The sequence below is a fragment of the Hemicordylus capensis genome, chromosome 7 (assembly GCF_027244095.1).
Source record: "Hemicordylus capensis ecotype Gifberg chromosome 7, rHemCap1.1.pri, whole genome shotgun sequence".
Classification (NCBI taxonomy): domain Eukaryota; kingdom Metazoa; phylum Chordata; class Lepidosauria; order Squamata; family Cordylidae; genus Hemicordylus; species Hemicordylus capensis.
Genome location: NC_069663.1, coordinates 22,496,968 through 22,516,649, shown reverse-complemented (window position 1 = coordinate 22,516,649; position 19,682 = coordinate 22,496,968). Strand labels below are relative to the sequence as shown.

General features: G+C 45.1%; 2 protein-coding genes across 2 annotated transcripts; both read right to left on the bottom strand.

Moving 5' to 3' along the window:
* Nucleotides 1-153: 153 nt before the first annotated feature.
* On the bottom strand, nucleotides 154-6,320 carry LOC128333189 (phospholipase A2 inhibitor NAI-like). The gene is made up of 6 exons (XM_053268375.1): nucleotides 6,266-6,320; nucleotides 5,385-5,482; nucleotides 3,988-4,104; nucleotides 2,806-2,958; nucleotides 1,225-1,365; nucleotides 154-510 (listed from the first exon to the last, which is right to left on the bottom strand). Exons 2-6 carry the CDS (start codon nucleotides 5,431-5,433, stop codon nucleotides 371-373), a joined length of 600 nt encoding a protein of 199 aa, XP_053124350.1. The 5' UTR covers nucleotides 5,434-5,482; nucleotides 6,266-6,320; the 3' UTR covers nucleotides 154-370.
* A 3,484-nt stretch (nucleotides 6,321-9,804) lies between these two features.
* LOC128333188 (phospholipase A2 inhibitor NAI-like) lies at nucleotides 9,805-19,682 on the bottom strand. Its single transcript, XM_053268373.1, has 6 exons — nucleotides 19,579-19,682; nucleotides 16,605-16,700; nucleotides 14,463-14,579; nucleotides 12,539-12,691; nucleotides 10,732-10,875; nucleotides 9,805-10,086 (listed from the first exon to the last, which is right to left on the bottom strand). Exons 2-6 carry the CDS (start codon nucleotides 16,654-16,656, stop codon nucleotides 9,938-9,940), a joined length of 615 nt encoding a protein of 204 aa, XP_053124348.1. The 5' UTR covers nucleotides 16,657-16,700; nucleotides 19,579-19,682; the 3' UTR covers nucleotides 9,805-9,937.

Genomic DNA, 19,682 nt, shown 5'->3' with positions numbered 1-19,682 from the left:
TACCCTGCTCTTAACCAAGGTGTGAGAAAATAGCTCTCCTGCCTTGCTTTTCTGGTCATCTGGGTCCACTCACCTTTTTTATCAGGCCTGGAAACAATAGAGAGCTCTGAGGAAAAGCAATTAAACCTTTTAGAGAAAGATACTTCGTTTCACTGCTCTTGAAAATGAGCTTTACTGGTAAAATGAACCAAATGAATCAGTAAAATAAATGTACAAAATAAAGGGGAAATCTAAATCTCCAGAAAAGATGAAGTGACTTCAAGTTCACCAACAGAGACACGACTTCTGGCAAAATGAATAAGAAAGGTTACAAGAGTCACTTCACTCAAAGCAAAAGTGGGGAAGGAATCAGACTGTCAAGAGAAGTCACTCAGTTGGCAACGGAAGCTGGTTTGCACCCGGCTTTGATGACATCAGCTTGACCCCCTGCAATGGAGGTTTCACCCTCTTTAACAGCACACACTTCTTTTGTAACACAGCCCTTCATGGTGATGTGCATGACAAATTTACCTGGAGATGGAAATCAAAGTGGATGGTTAGAAGGGTGAGAAAACATTTACCAGATAAGCATTCTTCATCCAGGTCAGCAGGGAACCCGTTCACACATGCAGACAATATCTTGGTAGGTACTTGAAATGCCACTACATGGAGAATGATTTTCCTCATCGGAAATTGTTCACGGGTACAAAGAACCATAAGGCAATGGGCCTAACCATAACCCTGGAGAAATCACCCATCCATCCATCCATCCATCTCTCTCTCTCTCTCTCTCTCTCTCTCTCTCTCTCTCTCTCTCGTTACAGATATCAATGTTTTTAACAATGAACTGCACAAATTGTTCATTTAAGAACCTGGGAAGTTGCTGTCTACCAAGTCAGACCATTGGTCCATCTAGTTCAGTATTTTCTACACAGTCTGGCAGCACCTTCTCCAAGGTTGCAAGCAGGAGTCTCCCTCAGCCCTATCTTGGAGATGCTGCCAGGGAGGGAACATGGCATGTTCTGCATACAAGCAGGCAGGTGCTCTTCCCCGAGCGGCCCCATCCCCTAAGGGGAGTATCTTACAGTGCTCACACTTCTAGTCTCCCATTCAAATGCAAACCGGGGCAGATCCTGCACAGCAAAGGGGACCATTCATGCTTGCTACCACAAGACCAGATCCCCTTCCATTTGAAGCAGCATATTCCAACTTATTTTCCCCCCTTGCAGATCTAAAATTAATTACCGTATGTTATTTTCTCCTCTATATCAAGGCAGTAGTTCTCCTCTCCAACACAATCCACAGTCTCCGTTTCACATCCAAAAGGGGACAAACAGTAGCTGCCAGGACATTGCTTCCCATTGCTTGTGGTCATTGCTGGTGGAACTGAAACCAAACAGAAGGAACAGGTCACTTTCTCAGATGATGGTCAAGATGACAGTTGCTACAGTTAGGCTGCCACATCCCCCCACTCCAAGCAGGACTCCTCTTTGTGGATGCTTTTAAAATCGTGCATATCCAATTTTCTTCCCAGGTTTTGGAGATGTTTGGTCTAGTTTCTGAAGTGGAATGGATGTATTAGAAATCCATCTTTCCATTCTTTATTCCCTAATTTTATACAGAGGACTCTGCATGTACAATTTTTCAGAGCTTTCACTACCCTCATATCATCCGTGTCTTTCCCCCTTCTCTAAATTACTGATGTGCATTCCTACAGCACTGCTCCCAAAGCTATCTTGCTGACCTGCATGATTGTGCTACTCCTTTTTTGTAGGGGGGTTTGAAAGTATTTTATCAGGAGTCCACCTGCACCTCATTAAAATGCTGCATAGAGAGGAGTCCCATCAAAAGTTGCTTTTTGCAGTGTTTTTTCAAAGCACACTTGCTCGTTAGCAACACAAACTAGGGAAGAGATTAATGGAAGGGACATAGAATGATGGCAAACTGCTCAAGATCTAATTCCAGAATTAATTTTGAAATGCTGCTATTTTAACCAGAATTCTGGGTGAATAGGGCAGAATAAGGACAGGAACAGGACAAGTGATATCCACTCTAGGGATGTGCAAACTGATTTGAATTTGAATTGATTCGACTAGAATCAGAGTGATTCAAGTGATTTGAATTGGAATCAAATCACCCCTTAAAAGGGTAATTCAATTCGAATCTGAATTGAATTTTTGAAATTTGATTCAAATAGGAATTGAAAGCCACTTGGCACCTTTTTTAAACCATCCAGGCCCCCTGATGGGTTAAAAAATGCACCAAAACAGGGTCAAATTCATTCAAATTTGATTTGAATTTGAATCAAATTTTGGGACTAGATTTGAATTTGATTTGAATTTGAAACAAATTTTGACAATTTCATTCAAACTTAAAATGAATTTAAAAATTCATTTCGTGCACATCTCTAAAACTCTTTTCATGTTTTTAACAGTTGCATGACAAACTTAAACAAAACAGAAATACAGCAAAACGTTCCCCATTCTCACATTTACGTGCCTGGCTTAATCTGATGAACCCTCCTCTTGTCGCATGATTATTAAAGGCCCAGGAGCCTTAACAGGGGGAAAACCTGGCAACTCCCACCCCACGCATATTCAGTAAACAGCTTTTTCACAAGTCCTTTAATCTCTACACCAATCTCCACTGCTGTGAATGGGACTCCAGATGTCCTGAACAGTAGATGAGGTGGGGCTGGGTTAGGCCGGCCAAAAAAAGCTGAGGGGAAGGTACAGCAATGACATTCCCCAGTTCTTGGATAATTTGGACAGGACAAATGTCAAATCTAGGGTTGTTTTCCAGTAACCCTAGATCAAGGATACATACACTGAGGTGTGGCCGTTTTACAGGCATCCCCAGCACAGCAGGTGACAAATGATCGTGTGTATTTCCCTGACCCAAAATTTTGATAAATGGCAGGCATTTTGCATTCATAGGAGTATCCACAGGCCTTCGTCACCATCTGAAGCTTTTCACCAGCTGCAAAAGAGAGAAAGGATTGATTTAATGAAGTTGCGTTCCTTATAGCTCATGAGCCAGGCCCACACATTTTGGCCATCAGAACCATCTACATAGGACCCATACGAAGCTGCTTTATACAGAGTCAGATCACTGGTCCATCTAGCTCAATATTGTTTACTCAGACTGGCAGTGGCTTCACCAAGGTTACAGGCAGGAGTCTCTCTCAGTCCTATCTTGGAGATGCCAGGGAGGGAACTTGGAACCTTCTGAATGCAAGCATGCAGATGCTCTTCTCAGAGTGGATCCATCCCCTAAGGGGAATATCTTACAGTGCTCATATTGGGATGTGAACATTGGGGTGTGATTTTCAGGTATGTGAAAATTGATTTGAATTGAATCGGGGTGATTCGAGTGATTCAAATTCAAATCAAATCACCCCTTAAAAGGACAATTCAATTTGCATTCAAATCAATTCGAGAGTCATTTGGCACCTTTAAAAAATAATTTAGGCCCCCTTATTGGTTTTAAACGGTCCCAAAACGGGTTCGGATTAATACGTCTATTCAAATTTGATTCAAATTCAAAATGAATTTTCAGAATGTGATTCGAATTCAAAATGAATTGAAAAATTCATTCCGTGCACATCTCCAGCTCACACACATAGTCTCCCATTCATATGCAACCAAGGCAGACCCTGCTTAGCAAAGGGGGAAATTCATGCTTGCTGCCACAAGAGTGGCTTCCAGGGGGGCAAATGCTCATCGTGATTTTTGGCAATGTCTACTCCCCTAAAGATGGATAATAAGTGATGGCACTGTTGCACCTAAAATGTCTTATGGGTTATCCCCCCCCTTTTTTGCCCTTACCCCAAAGGATTAGGATAAAATTGTAGTCATTTTTGCACAATGGAAAGGGTTAGGGTCATGGGTAAGGTAACGATGAACAGATTTTTGTTCTATCTCTCCAGTGACTCTTTCCAGTGTCATTTCCTGAACCTATGAACTGTTCCTTTTTCTATTTGACATTATGACCCTGCTCACCACCAACCTAGTGAGTTTTCAGACAGTGTGATGACACAGGTGTCTTGGCCAGCATAACAGGTCTCCATGCTGCCAGTGCAGCTGCTACCAAAGCCAGAGCAAACTTCACATTCCAGAGAGGTGCCTGGAGGAGAGAAGGAAAAGGGAAACAGATCCATCGTTATTTCTTCAGGTTTGCACAACTCCTGACCCATAAGCTTTCTTCTAATTCCTATCCTTTCATCCTGCAGAACAAGCTTTTATTGTCATGGCAAGCAATGCCACAAAGCAGGGATTCCCAACCTGTGGGATTCCAGATGTTGCTGGACTACGACTCCCATCATCCCCAGCTACAATAAATTGTGGCTGGGGATGATGAGAGCTGTGGTTTAGCAACATCTGGAGCACCACCGGTTGGGAACCCCTGCCATAGGATATATCTACATCACTACCTTAAATGTGATGGCTTCCCTAAAATAATTCTGGGAAGTGTAGTTTGGTGCGGGTGCTTGTAATTTCTCCTATGAAATTTATAAACTCAATATGATAAATAATTATGCAGCCATAGAAGTATATTTTTGTCTTATCTGAACAAGAATGTCTGTTTGGGGTCTTTGTTCTTTTACCCTTTATTTTTCAACCAATTATGAAAGTCTCGAGATGTAGTCCCTTTTCTGGTTATACAGAGGCCCCTCATAATGTGAGGCCCTAAGCCGTAGCTTACTTAGTGTGTGCAGGGGCATAGCCACCATTGACTGAATAGGTCCAAAGAACCCGGGCCGTCACGCCCCAGGGGCCATTGCTGGTGCCCCAGCCACGCCCCTGCATCTGACGCCAGACCCTGCTGCGGCTCCATTTGTGAGAAGCTTCAGCCAGCGCTGGGTTCCCGGACTGGTTGGGAACACGTCTCTCTGCCTTTCCAATCAGGGAAAGGTGCTCCTGGCCACACAGGAAACCCAGCGCTGAACGCTGAAGGGGCATCAGTGGCAGGATGAACTTGGGCTGCCTCTCTATTCCACTGAGCATGTGCCGAAATCTGGCACTGCAGGAGCTGGTGAGACTGCATGAGGTACAGCCTGAGGAAGTAGCCCTGCCCCAAGAATTACTCCTTAGCCATGCAAGAGGGCATTTCCTGCTACTCTACCACCTCCTGGTGCCATTGGAAGTTCTGCTGGAATCAACACCCGAGATACAGGACAAAGCTCCTTTCACTATCAAAATTCTTTGGATGGAGTGGGGCCGGAAAACCTGTCCACAGAAGCCCTTAGCGATTCTGGATCATTGCTGGAGCCACATCATGGGATGTTGTTCCTGTATGCCTCATACCCATCCTGAAGCTACCCAATTCCACCCCTGACCTTCGTCTGAGGCAGGATAGCAAGTGAGCATTGTCCCCACAGGGAAACATTACCAGCCTCTTCTTACCTGTCCTTAGAAGCACTGAGAAAAGGAAAAGTCCCAGCAGAGCCGGCATGTTGGCTGGAAATGATCTCGGGGGAAGTGAAGGTGCTGGATCACAGTGCCTGCAATGTTATTTGAAGAAGATAAAATACTTGCAAAACACAGTTCCCACCCCAAACCCATCCTAAAGCCAATCTTTTTCATGTCTGAGGGTGTTCAAAGGGAATACTCTCAAACATAGGAGAGCCTATTCAGATCATCTGGGGAGGTCCATCTATGATTGATAGAGAGGAGAGCTGGTCTTGTGGTAGCAAGCATGACTTGTCCCCTTAGCTAAGCAGGGTCCGCCTTTGAATGGGAGACTTGATGTGTGAGCACTGTCAGATATCCCTCTCAACAGGTGGAGCTGCTCTGGGAAGAGCAGGTTCCAAGTTCCCTCCCTGGCAGCATCTCCAAGATAGGGCTGAGAGAGATTCCTGCCTGCAACATTGGAGAAGCAGTTGCCAGTCTGTGATAGACACCAGCAACAGTCACTGGAGGTAGTGTGCTGGGGGTGGATAGGCCTGTTACTCTCCCCCTGCTAAAGAGAATCACCACGGTAAAAGGTGCCTCTTTGCCGAGTCAGCAGGGGATAAATGAGGTCAAACCTCGTTTAACTAGGAGGCTACTTTGGCGTGTTTGCCACCCTGTGGTCATCAGGATTGACCACGATCCTGGTGGTTCACACGAGCACACAAAACTGGGCTGGGCTCCCTTAGCCCGGTTTTGCACACTCGTGTGAATAGCCTCAGTGAATTTTGAGCCCATTGAATCCCTGGGAGAGTAGAAATGTCGAGAGTCAAAGAAGGAATGAACAGGTACAAGAACAGGCTGAACGTGTGCTAAACAGAAGCACAGAGTCTTACCAAAGTTAGAGGTTCTTTGTCGGTTGAAGGGAACAGCCTTTCCGATGGAATTAGCTTTGTGAGTCTCTTAGCTCTACCTTATAAGCAAGGACTCTAATTACACACCTATTATGGTTGGAATTGCCGCCTCTTGAGCCGCCCCCCTGCCGCCCCCACCGCCAACAATAGATTTTGATTTCTCCCCTTCCTCCCCCTCTCTCACTCCCACCGGCACAATCCTTTCCCATTCTGAAAACAAAGAAAACCAACTACTTGGCACGACATGAGCAAACACAAGAGGCAGAGAGGTCACTCTTGTGACTTCTTATCATCGCATGAAAGTTAGAGAAAGGGAGAGTGTGATAAGAGTAACAGCTGGCAGGATCTCTGATTCTGAAGTGCAGGAGACTGGTTTTAAAGATGGCGCTGACCTCCACGGTTTGCCACAATACAGGGTTTTTTAAAGGACATTTCGAAACAGCAGAATGGTACGCAAATGAAATCCATGTGTACAGCATGCGCTGCTACCATACGCACCTGGGCTTTTCTCTTTTCTGGACACATATCCTTTGTTGCCTTCCATGATATTTATAAGCCTACCCACAGGGGGTGGAAATCCTTCATTGTGGGAACTTGACAGCACTATTGCAGAAGAGTGTTCTGTTCATTGGGGAACGGTCTGTGGGGAGTAACTTTGGGCTCTGTGGGGAGTATCTTTGGCAGGGCAGGGCAAATGAGGGTGCTCAGGGGCATCGTGTCCCTTGCGTGGATGGGTTCAAATAACCCGGGCCGCCATGCCCCAGGGGCCGCACCTGGTGCCTCAGCCACACCCTTGCATCAGACATGCGGGGGGCATGACCGCATCACAAATGGGGCCTTGATCCCCTGTTTGCGAGTAAAGGACAGCCAGCGCCACATTTGCAGAGTTGCGGGGAGTGCCTTTCCCTGCTTATGTAGGCAGAGAGAAGTCATCCCAGCCAGGCTGGGAACCCAGCACTGCTCCATTTTTTAAGAGCTTCAGCTAACGTTGGGTTCCCAGCCTGGGTTCTAGAGGAATAATTTCCTTTTATTTTGATGCTGAATATATTTTCCATTGTTGAGATAGAGATAGAGATAGAGATAGAGATAGAGATAGAGATAGAGATAGAGATAGAGATAGAGATAGAGATAGAGACAGAGATATATCCAACCAGAATTTTTTTTCTGTAGTGGTTAAGATATAAACCCTTATGGACTTAGCACCTGTATTTCTCTGGGATCACTTCTCTCGGCTGGTTGTATCCCATCCTGTGAGGTGCTCTCAGTTGGCCCTCTTTAGTGTCCTGGGCCCTGTGTGGTGTGTAGGCCTGTAGGAAGGTCTTCTCTATGGCCACCCTCATCTTTGGAACACCATCTCCCCCCAGATTCATTCAGCCCCCTCCTTAGAGGCTTTTAAGGCCGTTCTTAAGACCTACCTTTTTTTGGCCAGGCTTTTGCCCTTTAATTTTTATTTTAATAATGGTTATTGTTCTTGTTCACCACCTAGAGCCTTTGGAGGAGGTGGTATACAAGAAATCTTTAATAAATAAACCAAAAAAACCAATAAACCACTAAATCAACAAATATAATACAAATACGAATATGACGAACATTTATATACCACTTTTCAACAAAAGTTCCCAAAGCGGTTTACATAGATGTAAATAAATAAATAAAATGGATAAATAAATAAAACAAAGAAATAACATAAAAGATACAACAGTAACTGAAATGGAGCATCCAAGAAAGTCATTGACACAATCAAAAATGGTGTTCTACCCAGGTTTGGGAGCTGTGTGTGCTCCCAATTTTTGGTTGAGTGGAAGCAAGGTCGGAGGAAAACCTGGGTGGCTTTTTCCTCACTCCAGTAAGGCCACGACATCCCTCTGCATTCAGGAAATGCACAGAAGGGGAAAGTGGACAGGACTTGGGCTGTTATGGGTCATGATGCCTACTGCCACATGATGCCTACTGCTTGCCACCCATCTTAGCTGGGGACTTCCCAACTTCCTGTGCTGCATGCCTAAGAGGTGATTTGTGGGGGTGGAAAGACGCAAATCATTAACACAGAATGGTAACAATATCTTGGTCACCGAAAGGCTTGGGAAATATTTGCCCTTTCTGTTGAAACAATGATAGTTTTGTTCAGAAAGGTAATGAAAGCCAACCATTGTGAATCCTGCCACGTAGTGCTGTCAGTTTTCAAAAATGATGACTGTATGGCATATGTGAGCCCCTCCATAAACAGACTCCCTTTGGAGACTGGTCAAAGCCCAAGCTTGAGACTACTTCAGTCCTGTTAAATCAGGGGTTCTCAACCTTGTTGGGCTACAAAGACCATTGTGGCTGGGGGAGATGGGGATTGTAGTCCAATAGCAACTGGACACTCCTGCCTTCGATGACCTTTCTATTAGGGTCCACCTTGAGAGACTTATGAATTTATGGAATCTGTAGAGCCATTGGCGGGGGGAGACACAGTGGGATAATATTCAAAATATTTAAGGATGATCTGAAGTCTTCTCCCCAAGATAACGGAATTGGTAGGATTTCAGGGGGCTTGAGCCTCAATTGGCTCACCAAATAAGAGACAGAACATCTTCAGTAGAATGTTTGGTTGACGTACATGGGTAGTTTTGTAATTAGAGAGGGCATGCCCTCAGGTCTTGCTTGGAGGCTCCCCAGAGGCATCTGGTGGGCCACTGTGTGAAGCAGGATGCTGGACTAGATGGGCCTCCTTGGGCCTGATCCAGCAGGGCTCTTCTTCTATTCTTACATAGATTTTATTTTTGGTATTGTTTTAATGGAATATGTTATACTTTTTAAATCAATTGCCTTGATCTTGCCTGATGAAGGTGTTGGAAATTCTCTGTGGTGAGAGAATCCCTTTCTCATTATAGCAGAGTGCACAGAGGCACAACACACAGCGGATTTAGTTAGGCATGCGTGTATCCTGAGAGTAAAGTAACTTGGAGCCAATTCATAGTTTCAAATCAATATAAAAGGCATTTATTAAGGAACTCCATTCTAGATAGGAAAGTGAGGAGTTAGGATCCCTAATCTATCTATCTATCTGGATGCAGATGGATTCTGCATCCTCCCTGCACATTTGGTGCAGGGAGAGAGCCTTGCCATGTTGCAAGGTAGACGGCCAGGTAGCAAGAGAGAGAAAGGAAGGAAGTTGAATCCCTGAGATTAGCAATCTACATTTCAAAGAGATAGCATCAGAGCAGTGGAGAAGGGATGACAAATGTCTTGACCCTCTAGCCCTCTGACTTACTAGTCTGTCCTCCACTGTCTGAGGCAAAGAGACAGCACAAAGTCCTTTAACTTTCCAACAGAAGGAAGCTATATATTTGAATATATACATGGAAACACTTGAAACCATCAGAGTGGAGCTAAACAGAACCTCCTGTTTGACCAGCTTAGTGGTAAAAATGAGCACTGCTGTTGCTTTTGCTTTTATTTGCTTTAGCTTTTATTTGTTTCACTCACAAGGGGCATAGAAGCTTCCTGGAAGACCTACATGCCTTTGGAGAAGACCATAGCTATAATTGCTAGGGAAGCAAGGTCCCAAATCATGACAAGCAGCAGAATGCAGGTGGACATGCAGCAGAATGCAAGAGGATCTTGGCCAGCAGGAACACAGCAAGTCTTGGGAGACTACGGATCAAGGCATCAGCCAGGCCTTGGCAGAGAGGCAACTGTGCATTCAGCCTTTGTGACATCAATGTGGACGTCTGCTGTGTTGCTTTCACCTCTTCTTAATTCACGGCAAGCCGACTCGCTGGCACAACCCTTCTGAGCAGTTTGGACCAAGAACGTTCCTGGATACAGACGAGAAGATGGCAAGTCAAAGAGAGCCACAGACTCTAGCATAATTGGCCTCCATCCAAGTCCAACTTGTTTGAGAACATCCCCAACCCCACCTTCCATCAACAAACAGCCATTTCCAGTGTAAGAACTGGAATTATTGCACTGGTGGCGTGGCCATTTTGAAGAGGAAATGTGCATCTGCAGGGGTCAAGTGCCACGTTATTTTTCTGGGGAGAAGATTCCATGACTAGGACCAGACAGGAGAGCGGGGAGGGAGAGAGCGGAGAGAGGGAGAACGGGGAGCGAGAGTGGGAGAGCGAGATCGTCTGCGGGGAGGGAGAGAGGCCACAGACCCAACAGTAGCTCTTCTCACTGATTGTGAGAAGAGCTTCAGTTTTTGACTGAGTGAATGGCCTCTTAACCTAATGATTAAGCCAGTAATACAGACGCTGTAGACTCAACATTGGAGAATGCTTTTAGATGGACAAAAGCTGGAAATAGGACACCAAAAGGGCTATGTGGGACTGTCAGAGTAGAGCTGCATGTGGAATTCTATTATTGGCTTCCCTGTCCTGTATCCTAGAGCGCCCTGAGATATATGCCATGGTGGCGAGAGTCAAGGCTCGTTGTATGTGAATTGTGAAGTTTAGCATTACCATAAGTGATTGTCAAAGCCAAATCAAGACAGTTATCTTCTGGTCCAGCGCAATCCACAGTCTCATTGTCATTGCAGGTGCTGGGTGACACCGCGTAGCAGGCTGGGCATTGCTTCCCATTGGGTCTGGTAACTGCTGGAGGCACTGAGACCAATCAGAAAACAAGCCTATTAATACATTGGATGGAACAACAGAGGTGCTTTACCCAGAGGCTCAATAGCCTATCTATACACATCGTTCTGAAAGAGCAACCTTGCCGATTATACTTCCAGAATGCAACCTCTGACCCTGTTCCCGGTCTCCCTGGAAATCCCTCCCCAAGTCTGACTCTGAGGCTGGCTCAAGATCTATATTCTTCCCCTGTGTCACATAGAGGGCAGCACAACTTGGCTTCCACTCTCTGCAGCGCTTGCCACTATAATGCAGGGGAGAATTTAAGACAACCCCTTATTTGGCAGAGAAGCCCTGTCTGGTGAGAACAGAGCTCAAGGAGGAGATCTGGAGATGATTGCTTAAGGGCTAAAACATGTAAAGGTTTGTTCTAAGAAGTTACAAACTTGGATAGAAAGCCTGCATGCTGTGATAACTATCTCCTGGCGGAGCAGAGAGAGCACAGAAGGGTGGAGTGTCCTAAGACAGGGGCTCCGGAGTCCCAACCTGTGATCCTCACTGGTTAGAGTGCTGGATTAGGACCGGGGAGAGCCGAGTTCAAATCTCCATTCAGTCATGAGACTAGCTGGGTGACTCTGGGCCAGTCACTTCTCTCTCAGCCTAACTTACTTCACAGGGTTGCTGTGAGGAGAAACTTAAGTATGCAGTACACCACTCTGGGCTCCTTGGAGGAACAGCGCGATATAAAAATGTGAAAAATTAGAAAATAAATAAATAAATAAATGCCCAGCCACAATTTAGGGTTGTGAATGTAGACTCAATGAGGCTCTACTCACGATGGAGGGAAACCGGGTGAAAGAAACCCAGCCCGTTTTTCCCCCATCGTGAGAACCAGCAGGCGAGCCTGGTAGTTCTCTGGCAGCTAGCCCGCCAAAGCAGCCCTCCCCTTAGCTCAGGTTAGCAGAGCGAGCACTCCTGGAACACATGTTTTTTGATCATATGCCACCACGGCCCAGCTCCGCGCCATGGCAACACATGAGGAGACCAGGGGTTCGGAGAACTCTCCAGGATGCCCTGTGTGCTTGCGCAGGGCATCCTGGAACTTCCGGGAGCCACGCGGGCCCTGATCCCCGCTGCCCCTGTCGGCTCTGTGACGGAGCCAGCAGTCGTCTGCAGAGAGAGCGGGCTAAACCCGCTCTCCCCACAGAACCCCCTCAGGCACTTCACACCGATCGTGTGAAGTGCCTCTGCATCGTGTTGCTTTGGCTACATTGACTCGGGCCTATTGAGATTGTTAGGATATTTTCTGAGCAGCTGGTGCTTCGAAATATGGTCCCTCATAATCCAGAGCACCCTAATTGAGATCCATCCAATGTTTCATCTTGGCTGAAACCTGACATTCTGTCCCTCTTTCCCCATTCATTCTGGGGGAAACTGTTCCCATGCCTTGTGAAAACGATACAGAAGTAGGGGAGAAACACCAACAGGAAACAGGATCATTTGCTGGGCAGGATCCAGAGCAAGTTAGTCAACCACAGTTGGAATAAATGAGACACATTAGTCATGATTAACCTAGGTCCCGTTGGCTTCAATGGAACTGTCATGACTTAGTCTAAAGCCAGCCCATTGTTTTGTGGTAGTAGCTTTCTGTACAGTAAATACTCCATGACAGTAAATATGTACAATTATGACTTACATTGAGGATGTGCTGTTCTGCAGGCGTCCCCCACGCAACAAGTGGTGGAGGACCTCAATACTTTTCCTTGCCCAAAATTTGAATAATTTGGTCCATGATGACAGACACTAGAGGATCCACAACCTTTATTAATCGTCTGTAGTGAGTACCCAGCTGTAGAGGAAAGAATGGAAAGGGATTGTCCTGGATGATGCAGTAGTCTCTGCTCCTCTTACCAGTCTTAGGGATGTGCCCGAATTGAATTCTCAGATTTGATTTTAATTTCAATCAAAACTGACCGATTCAATTTGAATTCGAGTCGAATGGCCGGAAACAAGCTGATTCAATTGGGATTTGAATCGATTCGGCCTATTTTGGTACCCTTTTAACCAATCAGGGCATCTGAATGGTTCTTAAAAGGTGCCAAAATGTCCTTAAACAGTTGTTGAATCATTTTGAATTCAAATCTGGCCAATTCAATTGGAAATAGAATCAAATTGCTCTTTTAAGGGGTGATTCTATTTGAATTCAAATTTTTCAAATCGACCAGATTTGAGTAGAATTTATTCGAATTTGAATCGATCTGCACATCCCTAACCAGTGCCCTTTGCAAAAAAAAAAAAAAAAAAAAAACACCCACAGGGATACAGTTTACCTCACCAGAAGGTTTCCCAGCATTCTAAAATTCCAAATAGCCAGGGCCTTATTCAGACATTATAAAATCACCCATTGTAGCCGTGTAGAGTGGGGCCAAGGGAGAGGATGCCCTGCCCGCACCATGTCAATCAGCAAAGTGCCCGGCTGCCCATGCTTATAGCGTGACTTGTCCGAAGAGAGAAAAGCCAAAAGTGTGATGGTGGACACTTCTGTGATTGTGAGACTAGGTCGATCCAGCCTCGCAATCACGAAAAGGCTTGCCATCAAGCTTGGGGCTCTTCCTGCTTTAGACAAGCAGTCCCAGAAGTGCCCGCCATCAGGGGTAGGGCTCTTCCCTCATCAGACGAGCCCTACTGTACGTATGAATGGCGGGTATGAGGATAATTGATACAGCAGGGCGGGGGAACCCTTTTGTGCCACTGCACTCAGCAACAGAAGTGTGATTTTTTAACCTCTGAATCAGGCTCAGGGCTCTGTCCAAAATAGAACTGAAAAGCCAAATGATCTTCAAGGATACCCTTGGAGAATTCAAACACCATTGGATAATTTAAATAGCTCAAATGTAGCAGGTGGATTAAATGTTTCATTAGACATGAAAGGCGCATAACACCTGTGAAAAACTGTTTTCCTAATGCAATAGGAAGAATCACTTTGTCCTTTAAGATCTCAGATTCCATTCCAGTAAAAGTTCTGGCTGATGCACTGTGCAATGTTATGCATGTAGTTGAATGTAACATTTGTCCTGATGTGCAAGCCAAAATAGTGCAAACTGAGTTGTGTGACAGTGAGAGGCCATTATATATAATGGCCACAGTGATGTGCAACTCTGTGAACTAGTGTGGTCATTCATACAATCAAAAATGGTGTTCTGCCCAGGTTCGGATTGGGAGCTGTGTGTGCTCCCAATTTTTGGTTGTGTGGAAGCAAGGTAGAAGGAAAATCTTGGTAGAAGTGATTGGGTGGAAGCAAGGTAGGAGGAAAACCTGGGTAGTTTTTCCTCCTACTTCCACACAACCAAAAACTGAGAGCACATACAGCTCCCAAACCCAGGTAGATCACAGTTTTTAATTGTTTGAATGATGTTACAGAGTAGTACACATCCTATCTAAACCCTGCGTTGGAAAGGGTCTGTTCCCTGGCTCGCTTTTAAAAATAACATGTCTGCGCATACAGACACCAGGATCATTAGATCTGCCACCAGAGGCAGGCTGCCTCAGCCTGCCTAATTGTAGGGCTGCCAGCCAAGTGATTCATGGCCTTGGATATACTTGTAAATCTTCTCACCCACCAAGTGTGTTTTCAGCCAAGACAATGATACAGGTGTCTTTGCCTGCCTCACAGGCCTGCATTTTGCCAACACAGCTGGTGCCAAGGCCTGAGCAAACTTCACACTCCAAAGAACTGCCTGGAGGAGGAAGAAGAAAAACAGAACTTATTTCCAAAATTTTATCATTGGATAAATGTCTAGCAATCATAGGTAACAGAAATGACCCACTTTGGCATTCCCAGGAGCTATTCTGTTCTCCAGAGAATGATTCAAAGACTTATAATGGTCAGAGAAGTAAGAAAAATGGCATCACTCCTCATATATATAACCGTCTTCTTGGGAATTATCAACCCTCCCATTTTGGGGAGGGCTTGTATTTTAGGGCATGGGCTCCTAAGCCGTGGTCCTCCAGATGTTGCTGAACTACAACACCCAAGAAATTGTAGATGGGGATGAAGGGCATTGTAGTTCAGCAACATCTGGAGGACCACCACAGGTTGGGAACTCCTGCTTTAGGGCCAAGCTACACATGAGGTTAAGCATGTAACCGTTCCATGTAAGAGAGATCCCCAAATGTTCTTGACTACCCATTATCTCTACCTGCAATTTATCTATTTATTTTATTTATTGCTAAATGTATACACTGCCTTTCATTAAAACCATCCCAAGGCGGTTCACAGAAAAATTAACACAAGACCATAAAAATACACAATTAAAATATTAAGCCAAAATATAAAAAACATGAATCTGACTAAACTATAAAGAAGCAGCAGTAGAGACAATCATATAAAAGCCTGGGTAAAAAGCCAAGATTTAACATGCTTTCTAAAAACTGTGATGGAGACTGAAGAGCAAATAGCCACCGGGAGAGCATTCCAGAGACTGGGGGCAGCCACAGAGAAGGCCCTGTCCCGTGTGCACGACAGCTGAGCTTCCTTCATTGTTGGCACCCAGAGCAGAGCCCCCTCAGACGACCTCATCAAGTGGGCAGCAACCCTTGGGAGCAGGCGGTTCCTCAGGTATCCCGGGCCCAAACCGTTAAGGACTTTAAAGGTCAAAACGAGCACCTTGAATTGGACCTGAAAACAAACTGGTAGCCAGTGCAGCTCTTTCAAAATGGCTGTGATGTGATCCCAACGGGCAGCTCCAGAAAAAATCCTAACTGCCGCATTTTGCACTACCTGCAGTTTCTGAACATTCTTCAAGGGCAGCCCCATGTAAAGTGCATTACAGTAACCTGTAAGCAGCCAGTGGGCCCTAAACCTGAACAACAGGAAACTGTGGTTTGGAGCCTAACTCAACCTGAGGGTTCACTCACCAAACTCCAATCTGAACTCTTAGTTTGTGGTAAGGTTCGCTGCTCAGGCCTCCGGTTTGCGGCTGCCTCCATTATGTACAAATTCACTTATGGTGGCAGCCTTCCCCAGGACTAGAGTTGAGGGAAGGAAGCTCCTCCCTCTCTGGGTCCTGATTTGCTGTTGTGGCTGTCTATCAATCAAAGGAGGAAGCCTGGCAGCCAGTTCAGCCTCCTCTCTGCAGTCTCGCAAACTGAAGAGAGGAAGCCAGGGCTTCCATCCAAATTAGAACAGATAAGCACATGGGGAGGGGAGCAGAACCACGGGACCATTGGACCCTCAGTTCCGCATTACGTCTGAACCCAGCCATCGCTTGATTGTTGTTTGGCACTTGATAGCAAGGTCTGTGGGCCAGTCCCAGGTCCCCAACATTCTTCTTACTCAAACACAGAATGCACAGACCACTCATGACTCTGGCTTGGGGGATGTGATAAGTTAAATTTAATCATAATGCAAAATTCAACATGGCTGGCAATCGTAGAAGCATTGGGTAAATTAAGACCATATGTGTGGGTTAGGGCGCTTTCTATTTTATTATTTTATTTATTTAACTTGTTTCTCAAACCCAAACTTGTGTCTCTAGCCAGTTTACAACAAAACAGGACCAATTAAAACACTGACACATTAAAATAATTTGAATGTAAAACAAGGTTAAAATCTGTATATCTAAAAGTCTGGGTGAACAAATGTGTCTTACTTGAAAATGGGTCTTATTTTAATTAATCAGTCAAAGCAGTGACAAACAATGAGTGACACACATGCAACATTGCCATGTTTGGTCTTGAACATTGCAAGAGTTCCTCCTTACCTGCAGTGACAAGCACAAAGGAGACGACGGATCCCAGCAGGATCTTCATCATGACGACAACAAATGCAGTGGTCCAGATTTTGAACCAAACTGTATCTATATTTGGAGGGAAATTGATAGTCTGCAACAAATATCCATTAACACAAAGGGAGGTAGTCTTTCTAGTCACTGGAATCTGAACCCAAAACTGAATAGCTCAGAAACTTTCCATCTAATACGGCTTCTAGTTTAAGATCTCAAAGCACATCCCTTTCATTTTGGGGGGTGGGGGTGGGGTGGGGGTGGGGATCAAACTCTGCTTTGTTTCTCCAGAGGGTACTCAGAACCCTCCTGACTCCTCAGGCTACAGCCATGGATTTGTTCTAGGAGTGCACACAGAACCGTTCCTAGCAGTTCAGTTTGAATTCGGACCGAATTTAAACTGAACCACTGATCCAAAAAACAGTTCGGTTGAACTGACCAGCAGTCCGGTCCATTCGATTGAACTTGGTTGAACCAGTTCAACTTGGTTTGATGATCCTAGGAGATATGCTTGCAAAGGGGACTCCAGCTTTTAAAAGGCTTCTAAGGGCAGCTGGAAGGTGGGTTGGGGAGTGAGTGGGCACCTTAACAGCACCGGTAGGGGCACTGCCTCTAAAATATGGTGACCCAGTAAGCATTTTTCTGCATTTTGTATGGGGAGGAGGAGAGCAGGCCATGTGGTCACAAGCATCAATTGTCCCCTTTGATAAGCAGGGTCTGCCTTGGTTTTCACTGAGAGATTACAAAGCTCTTCTCATGATCAGTTTGAAAACCCGCAAACCCACAAAGGGGGTTTGCGGGGAGAACGGACCTAGCGGGCTTCCACACAACTGAAAATTGGGAGCACACACAGCTCCCAAACCCGGTTTGAATATAGTTTCTGACTGTGTGAATGATCTGTGTGAATGACTGGGTGAATGACCTCATAGTCTCCATTCTTTTGCTATGTCAACCACTTTGAGAACCTGTTGTTTGAAACAAGAGTATTTAATTATTCTAAAGAATAATATTATTAAGAGTAAATATCAGCATTTTTATGGCCTGCAAGTAGGCAAAGGTGATAAAAGCTCACCAAGGCAACCAAAAAGATCTCCATCTAAGTTGCTTCAATATCTTTGGAGGAGGAGCCGGAAAGAAATAACTACTCAAGAGGAAACCACAATTATGGCTGATTGTGTACAATGATGTAAAATTTGTTGTAAAAAATGCTGTGGTTTTGCTTGCAAAGTTCAGTTTCCTTAAAACCTCCCCCCCCACACACAAGTAAATTTGCAAAGTTGTGGGCAATGCATGGTTAAAAATCACACAGAAGGACCTCTAGGATGCCTTTTGTATTGGAGTTGCCAGGTTTTGACTGGCAGGGACTGAGAGACTTTAAAAGTAGCTTGATGTGCTCCTACCACTTCTGCCTAACCTAGCTCACCAAGTGAGCTCCAGAACACATCTTTGGTAGCAGCTGTGAGTATCTTGGAGGGAAATGCCCTGTACAGCGGCGGCGGCAGCAGGGGGAGGTTCACAAGAGAGAACACTCATCTTTACAGCTGAAAATCCTTCCGATTTCTGTAGATCAAACGGCTGAGCTGTTAAAGGGACACACTTATTTTTGGATCAATTCAGTAGACAAAAAGGCTGTTCACACAACCAGACATTGGGTAGGACAAGTACCATACCCTGGTCTGAGATCTGTGTGCACTCCCCGTTTTCAGTTGCACGGGAGCAAACAACGAGGAGGGAGAAGTGATTGTGTTGAAGACGGGAGCTGGGTAAGGCAGTGTTATCCTACCCAGTCATTTGACCAAGGTAGGAGGAAAAGCTGCCCTACCCAGTTCCTGCCTCCCACACAATCACTTCTCCCTCCTCCTACCAAGTTGTTTGTTCCCACATAACTGAAAACTGGGAGCCTCCACAGCTCCCAAACCTAGGCAAGACACTTGTCCTACCACAGTGCGAACAGCCTCAGTTAATCTGCCTCAGTTAATCTGCAGTCTTAGAAGGCTTCTCTGAATATATTGCAGCTGGAAAAGCAGAATTTCATTGTTGTGAGTACACCCCTTGCCCCTGCCATCAGCTTCTATTTCCATCCATGTTTGCCACTTTCCCTCCTCCCAGTACTGTCTCTGTACCTAAGAGCTGCAAAGCAGGCAGAAACTCACAGGTGCAGTGGGCAGAGTGGTAGACTTTGATTGGAAGAGCATAACCCTGCTCAACCATGGGGCCACTTGGTGCCATTTGCTATTTTCAGCCTAAGCTAATTCACAAGAGCTGATAGGACACACCCTTGGCAGGTAGCTATGAATCCCTTGTAGGGAACAGGAGGATTCAAAAGGGAACACTTTTTAAAAGTGTCCTGTACAGAAGGAGAAAAGCTGCTGACTGTGAAATATTTTTGCTTGTGCATATATTAAAAGCTATCGTCCCTTTACTGCAAAGATGAGCAATATCTAGAGGCATTCACATTTGTAGTTCTGGAGAGAGAGTGGGAGTCTGTTTACAACTTGGAACCTGTAATGGCCCAAACTCCTGCTTAATTAAAGAAGTGTTATCCCACTTTTTCCATCAGTAAAAGTAAACTCACAGCAGCTTCCACAGAAGAATCAAATATACAGTTACAATTTAAAACAAAGCAACGCAAAAAAAAGTAAAGGCAGAAAAAGAAAGAAAGAAAGAAAGAAAGAAAGAAAGAAAGAAAGAAAGAAAGAAAGAAAGAAAGAAAGAAACCACAGAGTCAGCAAATAAGCAAATGGTCAATACCCACAAAAGCCTGCTGAAATAGCCTGGTTTTCAACAAGCCCTGAAGTAGTCACCAACCAAATTTCTGAAGATTTCATTTGAATCCTAAATCGCATTATAATTGGACTCTTGACAATAGTCTGCAGAAGCCTCTAAATTTCGGTGTTTCATTGAAGAATAGGCTATGAAATGGACTAAAGGCCACACAGAAAATAGTACTTACGACGAATCCCCAAGTACCACTGAGATGGGGTTTGTAGAAAGCAGCAACTCGGACAGGAGATCGGGAACACCACGTTCCAAGTTCTCTAATTCACACATTTCTTC

What these genes read in the sequence shown, in the direction of transcription:
- LOC128333189 (XM_053268375.1), bottom strand. Translation starts at nt 5,433, where the DNA reads ATGCCGGCTCTGCTGGGACTTTTCCTTTTCTCAGTGCTTCTAAGGACA. An exon ending in CTCAGTGCTTCTAAGGACAG is followed by an intron (nt 4,105 to 5,384) that starts GTAAGAAGAGGC and finishes TCTCTCCTCCAG; the next exon opens with GCACCTCTCTGGAATGTGAA. An exon ending in AGAGGAGAAAATAACATACG is followed by an intron (nt 511 to 1,224) that starts GTAATTAATTTT and finishes TTCCATCTCCAG; the next exon opens with GTAAATTTGTCATGCACATC.
- LOC128333188 (XM_053268373.1), bottom strand. Translation starts at nt 16,656, where the DNA reads ATGATGAAGATCCTGCTGGGATCCGTCGTCTCCTTTGTGCTTGTCACT. An exon ending in CAGAACAGCACATCCTCAAT is followed by an intron (nt 10,876 to 12,538) that starts GTAAGTCATAAT and finishes GATTGGTCTCAG; the next exon opens with TGCCTCCAGCAGTTACCAGA. An exon ending in GGCTTTGACAATCACTTATG is followed by an intron (nt 10,087 to 10,731) that starts GTAATGCTAAAC and finishes GTCTGTATCCAG; the next exon opens with GAACGTTCTTGGTCCAAACT.